Below are 21,600 nucleotides of genomic sequence, written 5' to 3' on the forward strand. Positions count from 1 at the left end.
TCCTCTAGGGGCCCCAACCATCAGAGTGGTAGGTCGAGGGTACAAAGCATTTGGCCTCGGGCTTTGAAGGAGTGAAGGCAAAGAAGGAAGAAAAAGAGAAGAAAAGCAGCAAGGGGAAAGAACGACAAAGGAGAGTGAACGTGGGGAAAGAAAGCAGGGGGAGGAGGTACTCACTGTCCAGCTCCTCCTCCTTCTACTCCAACACTTTTAGGGTCCTTCCTAGAATCTGGGGCTGAGTGGCTCAGGGAATCTGCTGGGGAGAGACAGGAAATGGAGCTTCAGTTCCCCCCAGGGCCATACAAATCATACAAGACCTCTGACTGTGAGTCCCTTGTGCTACAGTGTCTGCATCCAATCTGACTCAATCAATCAATCAACTGTTTTTATCAAGTGCTTACTATGTGCAGAGCACTGTACTAAGTTCTTGGGAGAGTACAGTATAAAAGAATTGGGAGACTTGTTCCATGCACACAATGAGCTTACAGTCCAGAGGGGGAGACATAAATTAATATAAAAATATTATAGATATGTATACAAGTGTTGTAAGGCTGAGGGTGGAGTAAATAGGGAGCAAATCAGGATGACAGAGAAGAGAGTGGGCAAGGAGGAATTAGGGCTTAGTCAGGGAGAGCCTTTTGAAGGCAATGTGCCTTCCAATAAGGCTTTGAAGCTGGGGAGAGTAATTGTCAGATAGGTAGAGGGAGGGAATTCCAGGCTAGAGGCAGGAAGTGGGCCAGAGATCAGTGGTGAGTAAGTTGGTATTAGAGAAGCAAAATGTGTAGGCTGGGTTGTAGTGGGAAATCAACCAGGTAAGGTTGGAGGGAGCAAGGGAATGGAATGTTTTAAAGCCAGTGGTAAGGACTGTCTATTTGTTATGGAGTGGTTGGGCAACTACTGAGGTTTTTGGAGGAGTCGGGAAACATGGACTGAACAGTTTTGTAGAAAAATGATCTGGGCAGCAAAGTATGGATTGGAGTTGGGAGAAACAGGAGGCAGGGAGGTCAAGGAAGAGGCTGACACAGTAATCAAGGCAGGATGAGATAAATGCTTGGATTAAAGAGGTAGCAGTTTGGATGGAGAGGAAAGAGCAGATTTTAGCGATGCCGTGAAGGTTGAACTGACAGGTTTAGTGACAGATTGAATAGATTGATTCTCTTCTAAATACCTCAATGAATCAATCAGTCGATTGTATCTATTGAGCTTATGGTGTGCAGAGCATTGTACTATGAGCTTGGGAGAGCACAATACAATAAAATTGGTAGATGCCATCCCTGCCCACAAGGAGCTTACAGAAACTGTATGGCCTAGTGGATACAGCACAGGCCTGGGAATCAGAATGACCTGGGTTCTAATCCCAGCTCCATCACTTAATGATGACATTTATTTAGCACTTACTATGTGCAAAGCACTGTTCTAAGCACTGGGGAGGTTACAAGGTGATCAGGTTGTCCCTTGAGGGGGCTCACAGTTTTAATCCCCATTTTCCAGATGGGGGAACTGAGGCACAGAGAAGTTAAGTGACTTGCCCAAAGTCGCACAGCTGACAATTGGCAGAGCCGGAATTTGAACCCATGATCTCTGACTCCAAAGCCCGGGCTCTTTTCCAATGAGCCACGCTGCTTCTCTATGTCTATCACTTGTCTGCTATGTGAACTTGGACCAGTCACTTAACTTCTCTGGGCATCAGTTACCTCATCTGTAATATGGAGATTGAGACTGTGAGCCCTATTTAGGACAAGGACTGTGAACAACTCAACTACCTTAGCTCTGGGGCAGATGCTAGTTCAGTGTTTGGCACATAGTAAGCACTAAACAAATACCGCAATTATTAGTAGTAGTAGTAGTAATACAGTCTACAGGGTGACAGGCATTAAAATAAATTGCAGATAGGGGAAACAATAGGGAACAAAGGATATTTACTTAAGCATTATGAGGCTGGGATGGGTATCAAAGTGTTTAAGAGGTACATAGCCAAGTACATAGCCAATGCAGAAGGGAGGGTGAATGGGGGAAATAAAGCCTATGTCTGGGAAGGCCTCTTGGAGGCGGTGTGATTTTAGGAAGATTTGGAAGGTGGGGAGAGTGGTGGACTACAAGATAAGAAAGGGGAAGGAGTTCCAGACCTGAAGAAGGATGAGAGTAAGGGGCCAGTGTTAGGATAGACAAGATCAAAATCCAGAGAGTAGGATGGCGTTAGAAGAGCAGAGTGTGCAACCTGGGTCACAGTAGATGAACGAGGTAAATGTGAGAGAGATAGCTGATTAAGTGTCTTAAAGCCAATGGTAAGGAGTTTATGTTTGATGCGGAGGTGGATGGGCAGCCACTGAAAGTTCTTGAGGAGTAGGGAAACAGACTGAATGGTTTTGTAGAAAAATTACCCCGGGAGCAGAATTAAGTATGTCTACTTGTTTTGTTGTCTGTCTCCCCCTACTAGACTGTGAGCCCGTTGTTGGGTAGGGATAGTCTAGCTGTTGCTGAATTGTACTTTCCAAGTGCTTAGTACAATGCTCTGCACACAGTAAGCACCCAATATATACAATTGAATGAATGAATGGGAGTTGGGAGAGATAGGACGTAAGGAGATCAGTGAGGAGGCTGATGCAGTAGTTGGGCTCACAGTCTAGAAGGGGATTAAGACAGTGATCCAGGAGATTGATAGATGTTTATATCAGCATGGTAGCAATTTGGATGGAGAGGAAAGGGTGAATTCTCAAGATGTTATGAAAGAACCAACAGGATTTCGTGACTGCACACAGTATGTCCTTAATAAATACCAATAATAAGATGATGAATTATTCTTGCTAGCCAATGTGCTTTCTCTTGTCCCAATCAATTAATGGTGTTTATTGAGCACTTAACTGTGTGTGGAGCACTGTACAAAGCATTCTGGAGAGTACAACACAGTCGGTAAACACTTTCCCTGCCCACAGTCAGCTCACAGGCAAGAGGGGAAGACAAACATGCGGGTGGCCTGGGGAGGTGATTTTTTTTTCCGCAGAATTTGAACCAGAGTACCTCAGAACTCTTGCTGGAGAGAAAGACTGTCCAAGCCTGGCCTGGACATGTGGACAGAATACACATCCCTCTTTTTTTCATATGACACATAAGACCCTTTGGTCTTCTTTGGGGTCATATCTCTAGTGATTAATTGTAATGGTGGTAATTGTTAAACACTCATCATGTACCAAATACTGTTCCAAACCCTGGGGTAGGTACAAGATAAGCAAATCAGATGCAGTTCCTGACCCACATGGGGCTCACAGTCTAAGTAGAATGGAGCGTGGGTATTAAATCTCCATTTAAGGCAACTGAGTCCCAGAAGAGTTAAGTGACTTGCCCAAGGTTCTACAGAAGACAAGGCAAGACTAGAACCCAGGTCCTCTGACTTGGCCTGTGCTTTCTCCATGAATGCCAATGTTGTTTCTTTGTCCATCTAGGAGCCAAAGTCCAAAGACTAAGAAATCTAAAATCTGGGATAAATACAAGCTTATCAGAACAGTTGTGGTCTCTGTCCCATAGTCTTCTTAGGAAAGTAGCTTCGAGTTCTTGGAATATCAATGAGTTAAGACAGGCAGAATTTGACAATGTGTGAGCATTTCTGTTTAAAAATTAACTTCCATCTGGAAGATGTCCCTGTTTGGGGTTCAAACTAACAATTAGAAACCTGAAGTCTGCTCTTTGAGAATCTAATTTTGTTCTTAATAATTCCTAATATATCTTATTCTTTACCTCATCCTCAGAAATGAACTCAGGTATTCCCCTCTGTATTTGTTAATGCTATTGATTTTCCTCTGGTGGTTAACAAAAACAACATGGCCTTGTTAGACAAATAATCTTGGAAGTTTGGAACTATTGAATTTAGATCAGCACTTTCCTCTTCACTCCCTAAGTAGTTAAAAAAAAAAAAAGACATCCTTCCCCATTAACCCCTGAAAAGTCTACCTCTCCTGAGTGATGCCACCTGGATTCAACGGGTCTTTCTCCCTCAGCTCCTTTCTTCTTCTTCAAATGCCTTTGGGTCATTTCTGATTCAGAGCAACTTTTTGGACATTTACCCGTAGAGTTTTCTTAGTAAAAATACAGAAGTGGTTTACCATTGCCTTCTTTTGCACACTAAAAACTTGTCTTTGCTATTGCCTTTGATCAGCATTTTGATCAGTTGACTGACTCTCTCATGCCACTGCTGCCCAGCACAGGTGAATCAACTTTGTCTGACACTTTGGCTTTGTTCTTTTTATTATGGGTAGCCCTGATGAAAGAGTAGCTCTAAGCTTCATTAGCGTACATAAACTCTTGCCACAGTAAGGTGTTTTCATAGGAGAGTCCAGCCCCCTTAGCACATGCATACATAATTATCATTATTATTAGTAGTAGTACTATTGTTTTTGTTAAGCCCTTACTATTTCTCAAGCACTGCTCCAAGTGCTGGGATAGCTAAAAGACCCTGTCCCATATGGAGCTCCTAATCTAAGTAGGAGAGAGAACAGGTATCTCATCCTCATTTCACAAATTAGGAGACTGAGGCCCAGAGAAGTTTATTGATTTGCCCAAGGTCACAGAGCAGGCAACTGGCAGAGCAGGATTAGAATTCAGGTCCTCTGACTCCCAAGCTCATGCTCTATTTGTGTTGTTGGGAGCTTTCTCTTCTACCCTTTGTCAGTTGTGCTCCATGTCACTCCTCCACTGTAGTCTTCAAGGGCCAGGCCTGAGTTGTGGGTCTCCTTATCTATGATTTGTGTATGTCTGTCTCCTCATGTAGACTGTAAGCTCCTTTACCATTATGGTATTTGTTATATGCTTACTAGGTGTCAAACACTGTTCTAAGTACTGGGGGAGAACAAATTATTCTGTAAATTCAAAATAATAATAGTTATGGTGTTTGTTAAGCACTTACTATGTGCCAAGTACTGTGCTAAACACTGGAGTAAATACAAGGTAATCAGGTTGGACAAAGTACATGTCCCACATGGGGCTCAGAGTCTTGATCCCCATTTTTACAATGAGTTAACAAGCACAGAGAAGTGGCTTGTACAAGGTCACACAGCAGATATGTGGCAGAACTGGGATTTTTGACCCACATCCTCTGATTCCCAAGCCCGTGCTCTTTTGACTAGGACGGGCTGTCTCTGTCAGACCAATCAATTTACAGTCATTATTGAATGCCTGCTGGGTGCAGAAATGATACTAAGCACCTGAGAATATAACAAATGCAAATTATATCATCCCTGCCTTCAAGGAGCTAATTTCTTTTTATGGCATTTGTTCAGCGCTTTCTATGTGCTAGGCACTGTATTAAGCCCTGAAGTAAATACAAGGTTGGACACAATCCATGTCCCACATGGGGCTCACAGTCTTAGTCCCTATTTTACAGATGAAGCAACTGAGGTCTGTCACAAGCCCCCCAGTTCGTACCAACTAGGACCCTCCTGGATGGGGGGAGCCTCAGTGACATGTAGTAGAAGTCAAACCACACCTCTGATCACCAAGGTTACTATGAAAAGTTTTTTACTTAGTTTTACCAGCATGCAAGGACATGACACATATACACATTCTCACTCACTCCACCACCCAAGGGTGCAATAGCAGTCTGTGTTCAAAGGAGCCCATTCTGCCAATGCTTCTTCTTTCTGCATCTCAGGGCTGCTGCCTACTGAGTGCTGCTCTCCTGCTGCAGATGCTTCCCCCTAGGTCTTCTGCGAGAGACTCCATACTGCTTCTAGGTGTCCCCTCTTTTGGCAGGCCTCTTGTGACTCAAAGGGGCTGCCTATTATCTGCCTAAGGCATGGCAGCTGTGGCTCTATATGCAGTCATTGATTGATCCAGGCCTGTTGCTGGTTAGAACAGGGAGAGAAAGCCCCACCTCCCTCCATTCTCCACACGCACAGGCCCAAAATCACCTATCCCAGATATAGTCCATCAGCACCTTAGCAAAGTCTCTCCCTTGTTGTTGTTCACTGCATCACAAACAGTCATTTAAAGGCAGCTTGCTGTGGGCTCCCCACAAGGCCCAGAGAGGTGAAGGAACTAACTCAAGGTCACAAAGGAGATGAGTGATTTAGCCAAGATTAGAACCCAGCTCCTTCTGACTCCTAGGCCAGTGCTCTATCCACTAGGCCAAGCTCATTCATTAATGGTGGAGGAAAGACTCGCCTGAGTGTGGAGCAAAGTGGAGGGGAGAGTTTGGGGTGGGGGATGGTCCATCTCTCAACATGAGGATGGGGTGTAGGGGGAACAGCATGACAACTGTCACATGGTTCCTCCAAGTGTCCCTGGTGTTGTTTCAGAGCAAGCCTTTGAGTGGATGGGGCTTGGGGATGACCTGGGCTGGAATCTCTGTGAGGCTGACCTCCCTGGGGTGTGCACATAGAGAGAAGGTCTGATTTTGAGCCCCCCGAAACAATTTTGGGCTACTAATTAACAATAATAATAATAATGGTACTTGTTCATTCATTCATTCGGTCATTTTTAGTATGGGCTTACTGTGTGCAGAGCACTGTACTAAATGCTTGGGAAAGTGCAATACAACAATAAACAGTGACAATCACTGCTCCCAATGAGCTCACAGTCTAGGGGATGTGCCGCATACTATTCTAAGCACTGGGGTATATACAAGATAATCAGAATGGACCAAGTCCCTGTCCCACATGGGGCTCACACTCATCCCCATTTTATAGAAGAGGAAACTGATGGACAGAGAAGTTAGTGACTTGCCCAAGATCACACAGCAGCCATGTGGTGGAGCCCGGATTAGAATCCCGGTCCATACAATGTCTTAGAGATACACAATGGTACTTATGAAGCATTTATGATGGGCCAGGCTCTAAGTGTGTTGAACACTGGGGTAGATACAAGATTGGGCACTGAAGTTCAAGAAAGTCAAGATGGCAAAATGTTGAGATTGGGAACTGTCCCTGTTCCATAAAGACTCATTCATTCATTCAGTCATATTTATTGAGCATTTACTATTTGCAGAGGACTGTACTAAGCACTTGGAAAGTACAATTCAGCAATAAAGAGAGACAATACCTGCCCACACCGGGCTTACAGTCTAGAAGGGAGGAGACAGACATCAAAACAAGCAGGCATCAATATAAGTACATAGAATTATAGACATGCACATAAATATACACATGCTGTGGGGTGGGGAAGGGGGGAGCTGAGGAAAAGGGGGGGCTTAGTCTGGGAAGACCTCTTGGAGGAGGTGAGCCTTCAGTAGGGCTTTGAAGGGGGGAAGTGTGGTTATTTGGCAGATTTGAGGAGGGAGGGAACTCCAGGCCAGAGGTAAAGATGTGGGCCAGGGGTCGACGGCAGAACAGGTGAGAATGAGGCACAGTGAGCAGGTTAGCACAAGAGGAGCAGAGTGTGTGGGCTGAGATGTAGAAGGAGAGAAGGGAGGTGAGGTAAAAGAGGGCAAGATGATGGAGAGCTTTAAAGCCAACAGTGAGGAGTTTTTGCTTGATATGGGGTTGATAGGCAACCACTGGAGACTTTGGCGGGGGGGCGGTGACATGCCCAGAACCTTTCTGTAGAATTTGAGGAGGGGAGTGACATGTCCAGAATGTATCTTTAGAAATCTTATAGGAAGGGAGACCAAGAACTGTATCCCTATTTTACAAATGAGAAAACAGCCGCAGAGAGGTTACTTGATTTGCCTAAGATCCCTCAGCCGGCAAGAGGTAGAACCAGGATGAGAACCTGGATCGCCTTTGACTCCCAGCCCCCTGTATTTTCTCTCTGCCACCCCTAACAGACAAAAGACTTGAAAGACACTCTCAATGCTAACATTTCAATGCTTTAAAGTGGATGGAACCACGAGCAGGGAAGTATGAGTGGCCAAGGTCATCTCCCCACAGCAATCCAGCAGAACCCTGGGTGAGTGCCATTTGGAGCCTCCCACAGCCCCAGGGAGTCGCAGAGAAGTGATGCAAATCAAGCACACCACCAGTCAGTCATATTCACTGAGCACTTACCATGTGAGGAGCACTGTAGTAAGTGCCTGGGAGAATACAATAAAACAGATTTGGTAGACCTGTACCCTGCCCACAATGACCTTAAAATCTAGAGGGGGAGATGGACATTAAAATAAGTGCCGTGGGGCAAAGGGTGGGATGAATAAAGGGAAAAAATCCAAGTGCAAGTGTGATGCCGAAGGGAGAGGGAGTGGACTTTGGAGGGAGAGAAATAGGGGGAGAGTGAGAGAGACAGAGAGAGAGGGAATTCCATCCTGCTCTCTGCTGCCCATGTCTCAGGAAACCTATAGCCCCAGTCAATCCCCCAGGAGAGTAGATGTCCAGGAGAACTGATCCTGAGCTGAAAGATGGTTGCTCCTCTGGGTGCGTCCAGGCTTCATCTTAACACAACCAGTGCCACCTGGAGTCCCAGCAGAGCATGACCTAGTGGAAACAGCACCGGCTTGGGAGTCAAAGGATGTGGATTCGAATCCCGGCTCTGCCACATGTCTGCTGTGTGACCTTGGACAAGTCACTTCAATTCTAAGTACCTCCGTTACCTCATCTGTAAAATGAGGATTAAGACCGTTAGCCCCATGTGGGACAGAGACTGGGTCCAACCTGATTATCTTGTATTTATCCCCGTGCTTAGAACAGTGCTTGGAATATAGTAAACACTTAACACATATTATTATTAGGAGAGAGGGCATAGTTGCTGCCTTCTGCTACCTGGTTTGGTTTGGTTTCTTTGGCACTTGCTGAGCTGTTGAGCTCCCAAATGATTGACCCAGAAGGATGATAGACTGTAAGCAAGGACGTGTTTCACCGCCATCTCACATTCACATAATAATAATAATAATGATGGTATTTGTTAAGAGCTTACTATGTACAATCAATCAATCAATCAATCGTATTTATTGAGCGCTTACTATGTGCAGAGCACTGTACTAAGCGCTTGGGAAGTACAAATTGGCATCACATAGAGACAGTCCCTACCCAACAGTGGGCTCACAGTCTAAAAGGGGGAGACAGAGAACAGAACCAAACATACCAACAAAATAAAATAAGTAGGATAGAAATGTACAAGTAAAATAAATAAACAGAGTAATAAATATGTACAACCATATATACATATATACAGGTGCTGTGGGGAAGGGAAGGAGGTAAGACGGGGGGATGGAGAGGGGGACGAGGGGGAGAGGAAAGAAGGGGCTCAGTCTGGGAAGGCCTCCTGGAGGAGGTGAGCTCTCAGCAGGGCCTTGAAGGGAGGAAGAGAGCTAGCTTGGCGGATGGGCAGAGGGAGGGCATTCCAGGCCCGGGGGATGACGTGGGCCGGGGGTCGATGGCGGGACAGGCGAGAGCGAGGTACAGTGAGGAGATTAGTGGTGGAGGAGCGGAGGGTGCGGGCTGGGCAGTAGAAGGAGAGAAGGGAGGTGAGGTAGGAGGGGGCGAGGTGATGGAGAGCCTTGAAGCCCAGGGTGAGGAGTTTCTGCCTGATGCGCAGATTGATCGGTAGCCATTGGAGGTTTTTGAGGAGGGGAGTAATATGTCCAGAGCGTTCTAAGTGCTGGGGAGGTTACAAGGTGATCAGGTTGTCCCATGAGGGGCTCACAGTTTTAATCCCCATTTTACAGATGAGGTAACTGAGGCATAAAGAAGTTAAGTGAGTTGCCCAAAGTCACACAGCTGACAATTGGTGGAGCCAGGATTTGAACCCCTGACCTCTGACTCCAAAGCCCGTGTAGCCATGCTGCTTCCCCACATCCTACCTCTGTCCTGGAATGCCCCCCCTCCTCATATCAGACCTTATTGAAGTCACATCTCCTCCAAGAAGCCTTCCCTGACTAAGCCCTCCTCTCATCTTCTCCCTCTCCCTTCTGCACCACTCTTACTTGCTCCTTCATTTATCCTTCCTCCCATCTCAACACCACATAGGTATATATTTGTTAGTATCTGTAATTTATTTACATATTCATTAATTTATCTATTTATGTATTCATTTATATAAATATCTGTCTCCCCCTGTAGACCCCCTTTCAGGGTAGCACTTGGAGAGTTCCCAGTACTCTATCAGTCTCAACTATGAGAGGGAGAGTCAGTCAGAGGCATACCCATTCCATTCCTAGCTTGGGCAGTGGCTAGTGATCGGAAGGCAATCTGCTACAATTCAAAACTCACCTGTGCTGGGCAGCAGCAGCATGGGAGAGAATAAGGGCGGAGATTAAAGTTTGCTGTGTGGAAGGAGGCTGTGGTAAACCATTTCCATATTTTTACCAAGAAAACTCTACGGATCCATTACCAGAATGATTGCAGTTGGAGGTGGGGTGTTCTGGCGGAGATGTGTCCATGATGTTGCTATGGGTCGAAGTCGACTCAACAGCATAAGACAAGAATCCCTCTGGACTGCAAGGTCGTTGTCGGCAGGAATGTGTCTGTTTGTGGTTATAGTGTACTCTCCCAAGCGCTTAGTACAGTGCTTTGCGCACAATAAGCACTCAATAAATATGATTGAATGAATGAGAACTTTACTGTGCTCTGGGAAGACTACTCAATCAATTCTGCAGTCGGTTTGTAATTGAAGAAGGTATCCAAGCAGTGTGGCATAGTGAATAAAAAGCATGGATCAGGGAGTCAGAAAGCCATGGGTTCTAATCCCAGCAATGCCACTTGTCAGCTGTGTGACCTTGGGCAAGTCACTTAACTTCTCTGCGCCTCAGTAACCTCATCTGTAAAACAGGGATTGAGATTGTGAGCCCCACATGGGACAGGGACTGTATCCAACCCGATTTATTTGTGTCCACCCCAGGACTTAGTACAGTGCCTAGCACAGAGTAAGCACTTAACAAACACCAGGATTATTATTACTATGAAAGACAGCCATCAGCAAAGGGAGAGCAAACCTCTAGAGCAGTGAGGGATTAATGGGGGTAGGAGGCACCCCAGCCCATTGCCAGATCGAGATTCAGATGCCAACAGCTCTGCTGCCATTTTGGAGAAGATAGAGCTGGGGTTACTGATCTGAATTAGTTCTGTGGGGCGTGAGGCTCGGAATCAATGGGCCGTTAGATTTTCTTTTGTCTAAACAGTCCCAGGACTAGTGTGCAGAAGTTACAGCCATATGGTTTGTAAACTGGGTCCGCACATGCATATATTACATCTGATTGGATCCAAGCAATATTGCTCTGCGCCACTGAATCCGTATTGTATCTTATGTAAGAAAAAAGAACCCTCATATTGCATTGTACAGGCAATCCCAGCTGAGCCCAGCCAACCATTAATCGTTCCAAAGCCTACAATCCATACTGACAATAAACAGTGCATTTCCAGGCCTATCACTCCTCCTCCAGCTGTGCCTGGGTATCTCTCCGAATAATTAATTTTGCGACTGATGAATCCCTTGACGGTTGTTCCCTGGGAGCCCTTCCTGGCGTGTTCACCCACCTGCCACCCCACTCTCAAATTGTCATCTGGGGAATTTCTAGGGAAGGAGACCCTTGATACACTTAGTCTTTTGACATCATTTTTTTCCAGTAGTGGAAAATTAAAGAAAAGAAATGATTAACGCAGGGACCAACCTGATCCCTGGAGATAATTTTTGCATTGAATGTACCAAGTCTTTGATTCCGGCTGCATGCTAGGCTCCTCTGCAAGCGACTTAATACTTTTAAGTGCCCAGGAACCATGGGGCAATTCCAGCATCCACGATCCATTTAATATCCTGGGAGTATTGGGTGCCAGCATCCATGATCCATGTAATGTCCTGGGAGTATCGGGTGGTTTCCATGCATGGGTTGAGTAAGAATTTCCACCTATGAGGATGGGGCTCAGGCCTAAACCGTCAGGATGCTGGGGAGGATCCAATGTCCTTTCTAATCCTGCAGGACAAATGCAACAGCTAGGAGCACGGGCCAAGGAGTCCAAGGACCTGGGTTCTAATCCCTGTTCCATTTCTCGTTTGCTGCGTGACCTTGAGCAAGTCACTTTCATTCATTCATTCAGTCGTATTTATTGAGCGCTTACTGTGTGCAGAGCACTGTACTAAGCGCTTGGGAAGTACAAGTTGGAAACATATAGAGACGGTCCCTACCCAACAACGGGCTCAGTCTAGAAGAAAGCACTTACTATGTGCAAAGCACTGTTCTAAGTGCTGGGCGCATACAAGGTGATCAGGTTGTCCCACATTGGGCTCACAGTCTTAATCCCCATTTTACAGATGAGGGAACTGAGGGAACTATGAAAGATGCAACAGCCATCAACAAAGGGAGAACAAACCTCTAGAGCAGTGAGAGATTAATGGGGGTAGAAGGCACCCCAGCCCATTGCCAGATCTAGAGTCAGATGCCAACAGCTCTGCTGCCACTTTGGAGAAGATAGACCTGGGGTTACTGATCTGAATCGTCTCTAGGGAACTGAGAAGTTAAGTGACTTGCCCAAAATTGCACAGCTGACAAGTGGTGGAGCCAGGATTAGAACCCATGACCTCTGGCTCCCAAGACCATGCTCTTTCCACTGAGCCATGCTGCTTCATTTCTCTGTGCCTTAGTTCCCTCATCTGTAAAATGGAGATTAAGACTGTGAGCCCCATTTGGGACATGGACTTCATCCAACGTGATAAGCTTCTATCTAGCGAATGTCAGAAAGACTGTTAACACAAGGACCCCCTACTTCATCAATCAAACAATGGTATTTACTGAGCATTTACTATGTGCAGAGCACTGTATAAAGTGCTTGAGAGAGTACAATATAACAAAATTAGCAGTCACACTCCCTGCAATTGAATTGTTAGAATTGTGAATTGCAATTGTTGTTAAATTGTACTCTCCCAAGTGCTTAATACAGTGCTTTGCACATAGTAAGCACCCAGCTCCACCACGTCTGCTGTGTGACCTTGGGCAAGTCACTTAACTTCTCTGAACCTCAGTTACCTCATCTGCAAAATGGGGATTAAGACTGTGAGCCCCACGTGGTACAACCTGATCACCTTTTGTCATCTCCCCCAGTGCTTAGAACAGTGCTTTGCACATAGTAAGCACTTAACAAATGCCATCATCATTATTATCATTATTATTATTATTAATTGAATGAATCACATGCTTGGGTTCTTGTCCTCCCTGGAGAAAGAGAGTAGGTGCTCACCTACCCTGGACAATCCCAAAAACTGAATTCAGTGTAAATCACTTATTTATATTAGTGTCTGTCTCTCCCTCTAGAATATAAGCTCACTGTGGGCAGGGAACGTGTCTGCTAACTCTGTTGCATTGTACTATCCCAAGTAACTAAAACAGTGCTCTGCACATAGTAAGTGCTCAATAAATACTTGTGATTGATTGATTGATTGATCGATCTACCCTAGCACTTATTACAGTGCCTGGCACACAATAAGCTCTTAACAGATACCACTGAAAACAAAATTGGCATCTTTGACTGATCTCTGACTCCACCTTCTTCTTGCTCCACAGAGAGATTCAACGTGTACCTAATGCCCACGCCCAACCTAGACATCTACGGGGAGTGCACCATGCAAATCACCCACGAGAATATCTATCTCTGGGATATCCACAACGCCAAGGCCAAGCTGGTGATGTGGCCGCTCAGCTCCCTGAGGCGTTACGGGCGAGACTCCACGTGGTTCACCTTTGAGTCGGGAAGGTAAGCGGTCTTGTCCACGTGGCGCACCAAGGACTTCTGGGGGCCGACGGGACTGAGTGGAGGTCAGCGTCTGCCTCTGGAGGAGATCCTGGGGGTTTCTCAAACACCTAGACAGAATGGCCCAGTGGAAAGAGCACAAGTCAGGGCATCAGGAGATGTGGGTTCTACCCCAAGCTCAGAGACTGACCTGCTGTATGATTCTGAGCAAGTCATCTAACCGCGCTCTCTGCCTCAGTTTCCTCTTCTGTAAAATGGGGATAAGACATCTGCTCCTTTTCTCTCCCCTCCTTCAAAGTCTTACTGAAGGCACATCTCCCCGAAGAGGCCTTCCCAGACTAAGCCCTCTCTTCTTTTGCTTCAAGGCCCTCTGCACTGGGGTGGATACAAGCAAATCAGGTTGGCCACATGGGGCTCACAGTCTTAATCCCCATTTTACAGATGAGGTAACTGAGGCACAGAGAAGTGAAGTGATATACCCAAGGACACACAGTAGTTGAGTGTCAGAGTTAGAATTAGAACCCAGGTCCCTTTGACTCCCAGGCTGGTGCTCTATCCATTAGGCCATGCAGTCCACTGTGCCGTCAGCTTTCCTGGGAATGAGAACACTAGTAGCTCAGACCATCCCTGCCCCCATTCTCCAGCCCTGTGTCACTTGGAGATTGCTGTGAGGGGGTGGACATGTAGGCAGCCTATTCAAGGGCCCGAATCCATTTTCCCTATTAAGAGTCTGCCTCTTTGAAAAATTACATAATATCGAAAATGGCGCATATTAAGAAGTGAGTTGCTATGGTCTTTCATTACCCACAAATACACTTAATTAAGGCAATGAGCTGGAACATTTTGGAAGGAAGTCACAGAGTTCAGCTGGACAGGGGAAAGTTGGGTGAACAACTCACATATTCCCTTAAGTAGAAAATATTTTAACACCCTTATGGAATTTCTCTTATTTTGTCAACAAAACGGCCTTTCCTCCTCCAAGGAGGAACAGTTCACCTGGCCCAGAATGCACCCAGGACAGGGGAAGAAGCCATTATTTTCAGATCAGTCCATGGCAACGGGCAAACAATGGGAACCTGCTTAGCTGCAAATGAGGTGAGAAGGAGATTTTGATTCATTAAATCTGAATGCAGAATTTTGCTGCAGTCACAAGAGAATGAATATCATTAGATAAAGAGAGCATTTCTGGGGACCAACTGAATGACTCCCAGCATATAAATATTCCAGGGGGAAAGTCTGTGGGTCAGAGTAACCCAGGCATTCTGGTTTCTATCAGTAAGGTTCACCCTGCCAGATGGAGAATCTCCAGCCTCATTTTCTTCTTCCCCTCCGACAACACCCTTGCCTTTTTTTACTGGGTAGGTTCAGTGGGGTGCTAAGGGGAGAGAGTTCCTAGATTTTTTGGGGTGTTGATATAATGTCTGCAGGGCAGGCCTCCCCTCTGAAGGAGCAGGCCCTTCAGAGGAAAGGAGCAGGACCAGTGGTTATCAGCAGAGAGATGTGGGACGAGTTCAGACTCTAATTTCCTTGTGGGTAGGGAACACCTCTACCAACTCTCTTGTACTGTACTCTTAATAAAATGCTCTGCACACAGTAAACACTCAATAAATACAACTGATTGATTGAGTCACCGGCCAGACCAAGAGGAACAATGAGATCCTTGGGTCAGGAGTACAGGAAGTAGTCTGTTCCAAATCTGGGCTCACCTGCTGAGTGAGACCAGTGGGACACAGTGTCTCCTCAGTGACAGGCGCTGGTTATAAAGAGTTTTTGGGGCCACTCTTCCCCTCTCTACTCAGACCTCCTCTGGTTTCGTTTCTCAGTAGATTCATCTACTGTTCTTTCTGCCCAAATCATTCTTCTTCCCACTCCTTCCTCACCCCACCCCACTCAAGACCTGCTGTGGGCAGGGATTGTCTCTGTTGCTGAATTGTACTTTCCAATCACCTAGTACAGTGCTCTGCACAGAGTAAGCACTCAATAAATATGATTGAATGAATGAATGAAGTACCTCTTCCCTCAGCCAGGCCATCAGCACTGTATAGGTGACCCATTAAAATACCAACCTTTGGTTACAATCTGAAAAATCCGGTTTCCTGTGAAGCCAGCAGATCAGAATTTTCCATCTCAGTTCAAGACATATGTAGAGTTTGGGGCTCTAGGTGAAATGAGCTCACCAGTCATTGTCAAGAGCCCATCCAACCCAAATAGATGATCAAATTATTTATACAATCTATGCCTTTGTGAAAGAGCAGGTCTTCAATTTAACTTTCTGCAGGAACAGTGGAAATATGGAATCCTAATCTCTTCTGCAGAGGAGCAATGTGAACTAGTGAACGATTGATTGAGTGATTGATCTGATTCTGCCTGTCTTTCATGTGCACCAAAAAAACAAGAGAACTTCAAAACTGGTTTCTAATCTAAGTTGATTGCCTGACAATTAATGGATAGAGCATGGGCCTGGGAGTCAGAAGGTCATGGGTGCTAATCCTGGCTCCACCACATGTCTGCTGTGTGATCTTGGGCAAATCACTTCACTTCTCTAGGCCTCAGTTATCTCATCTGTAAAATGGGGACTAAGAGCAGGAGCCCTGTGTGGGACAGGGACTGTGTCCAACCTTACTAACGTGCATCTACCCCAGCACATAGAACAGTGCTTGGCACATAGTAAGCGCTTAACGATTACCATAATTACTATTATTATCATAATCAATCGTATTTACTGAGCACCTACAGCACTTAGAACAATGTCTGGCACATAGTAAGCACTTAACAAATACCATAATTATTATGATTATCAATCATATTTACTGAGAATCTACAGTGCTTAGAACAGTGCTTGGCACAAAGTAAGCGCTTAAAAAATACCATCATTATTATTATTACTGTAATAATTACTTGGGAGAGTACAAGAGTTCTTTGCCCACAGTACTAATAACAATAGTGGTATTTGTTAAGCACTTACTATGTGCCAAGCATTGTTCTAAGTACTGGGGCAGATACAAGATATTCGAATCGGACAGAGTTCCTGTCCCACATGGGGCTCACAGCCTAATCTCCATTTTACAGATGAGGTAACTGAGGCACAGAGAAGTTAAGTGACTTGCTCAAAGCCACACACAGCAGACATTTGGCAGAGCTGGGATTGGAACTCACATGCTTTGACTCCCAGGGCTGTGCTGTTCCCCTTAGGCTACACGGCTTCTCAAGGAGCTTACAGTCTAGAAGGAAAGACAGGCACTAAACTTTTGTTGCCTGTCTACTTATTTTCTGTTGTTGTCTGTCTCCCTCTTCTAGGCTGTGAGCCTATTGTTGGGTAGGGATTGTCTCTGTTGCCTAATTGTACTTTCCAAGCACTTAGTACACTGCTCTGCACACAGTAAGCACTCAATAAATATGATTGAATGAATAAATGAATGAATATTGAGGAACGGGAAGTAGCATGGGCCCGGAAGTGAAAGGACCTAAGTTCTAAACCTGGCTGTGCCAACTGCCTGGTGTGTAATGTAGTGCCTCAGTTTCCTCATCTGTAAAATGGAGGATTGAATACCTGCCCTGCCTCCTACTTGGACTGTGAGCCCCGTGTGGGACAGGGACTGGGTTCCACCTGATTGACTTGTACCTACCCCAGTGCTTAGAAGAGTGCTAGACACGTACTTAGTAGCTTAATAAATATCATAAAAAATGGGGAGATGCGGGTAAAATGATGCTTTAGGAACATGCTTGGTTGCATCTTAAAAATATTTTACAACCTCGTGAAGTAGCGTCTTGGATTTCATCTATAATTTATTGATTTCAGTTTAACACTGGCCATCTCCAAGTAAAATCTCCTTTTATGTCTCACATTTCAGTTAGTCAAACTTTTAAGCAGAGGCAGATCCATCTTGGAGAGCCTGAAATTCCACAGGGTGTCATTTAAGGCCTTGTTTTTTTCCAAGGTCTCAAGAGTTTCTTTACTTTAAATAAGGAATGTTAGTGTTAATTAATTAAGGTAGGCTGGTTCTCACTTGGGATATTTGTGGATGAATAGGAAATCTTTCTGGAGGAGAAGGATGACTATTGCCATTCAATGTAAGCATGTATTCTGAATTTTCCTTTTTAGGTTGTTGATTGGTCATGTATACTCCAATCATTTTTCCCTCTTTTAGATTGTTTTATATGTAAAGAAGCAGCATGGCTTAATGGAAAGAGCACGGACTTGGAAGTCAAAGGTCATGGGTTCTAATCCAGGCTCTGCCACTTGTCAGCTGTGTGAACTTTGGCAAGTCATTTAACTTCTCTGGGCCTAGTTACCTCATCTGTAAAATGGGGATTAAGACTGTGAGACCCATGTGTGACAACCTGTTTACCTTATAGCTACCCAGCACTTAGAACAGTGCTTGGCACATAGTAAGCGCTTAATGAATAACATCATTATCATTATTATTATTATTCCTCTATATTTCCCTTAAACGTTTAGCTCTTTGAGGGCAGGAAAAGTGTCTACCAAATCTACTGCACTCTACCTTCCCAAGCACTTAGTACAGTACTCTGCATATAGTAAATGTTGAATAAATGTCATTGATTGATTGACACATATGTAGGAAACTTTATGCCATCTGTCTCTTCGGCATTGGATACTGATTCTACTCTGAAGGGAGGACATGTACTCCCCCATATTTAGCTTTAAAACAACTCAATTCTGCACCCATAATCCTTTCCCAGAGTATCCTCTTGCCTTTGTTCACTCTGCTCATTTTCTGAAGTATTTGGTGACCTTGAGTAATAGTTCTGTTTAAAGACTCAATAATTGTCCAGTTCATACTCTAAGTAGCTTTTAGAACAGTGCTTTGCACATAGTAAGTGCTTAACTAATACCACAATTATTGTTATTTTAAAACAACCCAACAGATTTCCTCAAAGATAATGCCAAAGCCCATCAGCTTGTATCTTTAGTAAAAGAGATTATGTAACAAGAATAGAAAGTTCTCAGCAAACATCCATTCTTTTTTTGAAAATGGCATTTATTAAGCGCTTACTTCGTTCCAGACACTGTACAAAGCGCTGGAGTAGATACAAGCTCATCAGGTTGGACAAGGTCCATGTCCCACATAAGGCTCGCGGTCGTAATCCTCATTTTACAGATGAGGAAACCGATGCGCAGAGAAGTGAAGTGACTTGCCTAGGTCACACAGCAGACAAGTGACAGAGGTAGGATTAGACTCCCATTCCTGTGCTCTATCCACTGGGCCATGCTGCTTCTCATGTCGGTGAATCTTTTGACGCAGGCCAGAGAGTTTCAAGGGGAAGCTGCAAAGGTGGAAATCCTATCTTCTACCAGTGCAATCCACTAGCATTTTTATACTTAATTATTCCCATCCTTAGTCTTACAGAAATGGACTTTGTCAATTTTGCCTTCAATTATGTATTTTGAGTACTCTGTTTGTAGATTATGCCTGTTTCCCCCAGTAGAGTGTAAGCACCTGGTGGACAGGGAAAACATCTCTTCCTTACATCATATTCTTTCTGGGGCTTTGAACAGTGCACTGTGCCCAGCAGCTGCTGAACTAATGCTATGAAAACTAAGACTACTACCACAGGCGGATCCAACATTTGTGAATAGCCCCTCGTGCACGTTTACAACAGTATTTCTTCTGGAACACTGATGCCAACCCCCAGAACAGTTTAACATCCTTCCGTTTTTGTCCACCACATGTGATCTATATCTGAGAACATCTGCAACGTTTGGGAACAGATTTTCCACCAGATCCTGATTTTAGGTTTGCTAAAGATATCATACGTCCCCTCACAGATGCTGTGACATATCTTAATATTCCTGAGCAAACAGCCGTTTATGCCAGTGTCTTGAGAAGCATCAAGTCTAAATTGAATGTGCCAGTTTCATTAACAGACTCCTTAACTGAGCTCCCCAAGGCTGACAGTGTGGTAGTTCCTCACGGTTTGAGAAATGAGAGTTTATTTAACAGCTCTTCCTTCACCCTGTTTCCCTCTGTCCTCAACAGAGGCACCCAGCCTTTCAAAATGAACAGCATTGGAGACATAAGTCTTGTTGGGTACTGATGGTATTTAAACTTACTGAGGACGCCTTTGTTTTTTGATAAATGAGAGAGGCCGGAAGTGGAATTGGCCTCAGTTGCTCATTTTGAAGCTATTTTCTCTATTTCATTTGTTCTGTGTCCCCATGACAGGACAGTATGGCCTAGTGGATAGAGAATGGGCCTGTGAGTCAGAAGGACATGGGTTCTAATTCCGGCTCTGGCACTTGTCTGCTGTGTGACCTTGGGCAAGTCACTCCACTTCTCTGTGCCTCAGATCCCTCATCTGTAAAATGGGGATTAAGACTGGGAGCCCTATATGGGACAGGTACCGTGTTCAACCCAATTATCTTGTATATACCCCAGTGTTTAATAAAGTGCCTGGCACATAGTAAGCAGTTAACAAATACCACAGTGATTATTATTCTTATTATTTTTAGGATAGGGCAGGACAGGACAGTGACAGCCTGCAGGATTTTCCTGCTGTACCAACAGGCCCCAGGAGGGCAGTGACATTATCATTTATCCTAGATGAAAGCTAAAAAGGCTTAGGAGGAGACTGCTCTGCTCAATCAATTGATTGTTCCATCAAGGGCATTTATTTATTGAGTGCTTCCTGTGGGAAGAACACTGGAGTAGCACTTGGGCCGAGGGCAATCAGCCAACCAAGAGCCCAACTTACAAAAGAAGGCAGGGTTTTCATTTCAGGGTAAATGTTCATTTGGAAGGACAGCACAGAACACCAGCAGCTAAATTGAGGGTGCGGGCAAGCCCCCTGCTAGGATTGTTTCTGGACCTAGCCTATTCCCATTTTATTCTGGTTCAGAGAAACAGATTCTCATTCCCTCTAGACTCTACATTTTGCTCATTGATAGTCCCGTTCATGGTGGTGAGCGTGTTGGCTCAGCAAAGTGACCTCTTTTACTTCAGCGATTGGTTCAGGTGTATCATTTCCTGTTAAAGGTGGCCCCTGATCTCAGCTCCATTTCCAGCAATGCATTACCAAGGAATCCCAATTCCGATATTTTTCGTGACAATTCCTCCTCCTCTTCTTTTTCAGTATAGCACAGCATCTCTCTTTCTTCTTCTTTATAGCCCATCCAGGAAGGAAGAGGAGAATAGGGGCCTCCAGTCCATGGCCTAATGGATAGAGCATGGGCCTGGCAGTCAGAAGGACCTGGGTTCTAATCCCAGCTCCGTGACTTGTCTGCTGTGTGACATTGGGCAAGTCACTTCACTTCCCTGGGCCTCAGTGACCTCATCTGCAAAATGGGAATTAAGAATGTGATCCCCTTGTGGGCAGGGACTACTGTGTCCAACGCAATTACTTTGTATCTATCCCAGCACTTAGTACATTAATTCAATCGTATTTATTGAGCACTTATTGTGTGCACAGCACTGTATTAAGTGCTTGGAAAGTACAATTTGGCAACAGATAGAGACAATCCCTACCCAACAAGGGGCATACAGGCTAGAAGGGGAAGATAGACAACAAAATAGAACAAGTAGACAGTGTACAGCGTATCATATCATAATACAATGACTAGCACATAGTAAGTGCTTAAGAAATACCACAATTATACAATGTTGTGGGCATAGTGGGGGCAGGAAAAGGCACAGAGAAATGGGGTGTTGTCCTTGGGCATACAGTAGCGTTGGCACAGATTACCTTTAGAGGTAATTACTGGGGATTGGCCAAAGCAGGGTGGGTGAGCTCAGCTTCCTACCATATGTTCTATTCCCCTCTGGCCCCTGCCACCTCCCAGAGCTCTGCCCTCAGACATTTTGGGGAGCAGCAGAGCAGGCAGGGAGGGTGCCACTAGCCAGGAGGTGATTCCAGCAGAGGAAGGAAGAGATGGGAGAGACACTGGTTGTTCCCTCCTCAGCCCCAAGGAATATTGTGTCCCCTCAAGCTCTCACAGGAGAAATGACCTTCCTGTTGACTTGAATGGAAATGTTTTTTGTGCTTG

At 45.1% G+C, this 21,600-nt stretch overlaps 1 protein-coding gene and 1 non-coding gene across 2 annotated transcripts in view; both read left to right on the top strand.

Annotated features, from left to right (window-relative positions):
* Positions 1-21,600, top strand: part of DOK6 (docking protein 6) — a 357,850-nt gene that overhangs the window by 250,342 nt on the left and 85,908 nt on the right. The window contains exon 5 of the mRNA XM_038746957.1: positions 13,409-13,598. Coding sequence (XP_038602885.1) covers positions 13,409-13,598 — 190 coding nt within the window. The remainder of the gene's footprint in view (positions 1-13,408; positions 13,599-21,600) is intronic.
* LOC119929278 lies at positions 9,980-10,117 on the top strand. Its single transcript, XR_005451410.1, has one exon. It is a non-coding gene; the product is annotated as a small nucleolar RNA SNORA7 (small nucleolar RNA).

This window comes from Tachyglossus aculeatus, chromosome 5 (assembly GCF_015852505.1).
Source record: "Tachyglossus aculeatus isolate mTacAcu1 chromosome 5, mTacAcu1.pri, whole genome shotgun sequence".
Taxonomy (NCBI): Eukaryota; Metazoa; Chordata; class Mammalia; order Monotremata; family Tachyglossidae; genus Tachyglossus; species Tachyglossus aculeatus.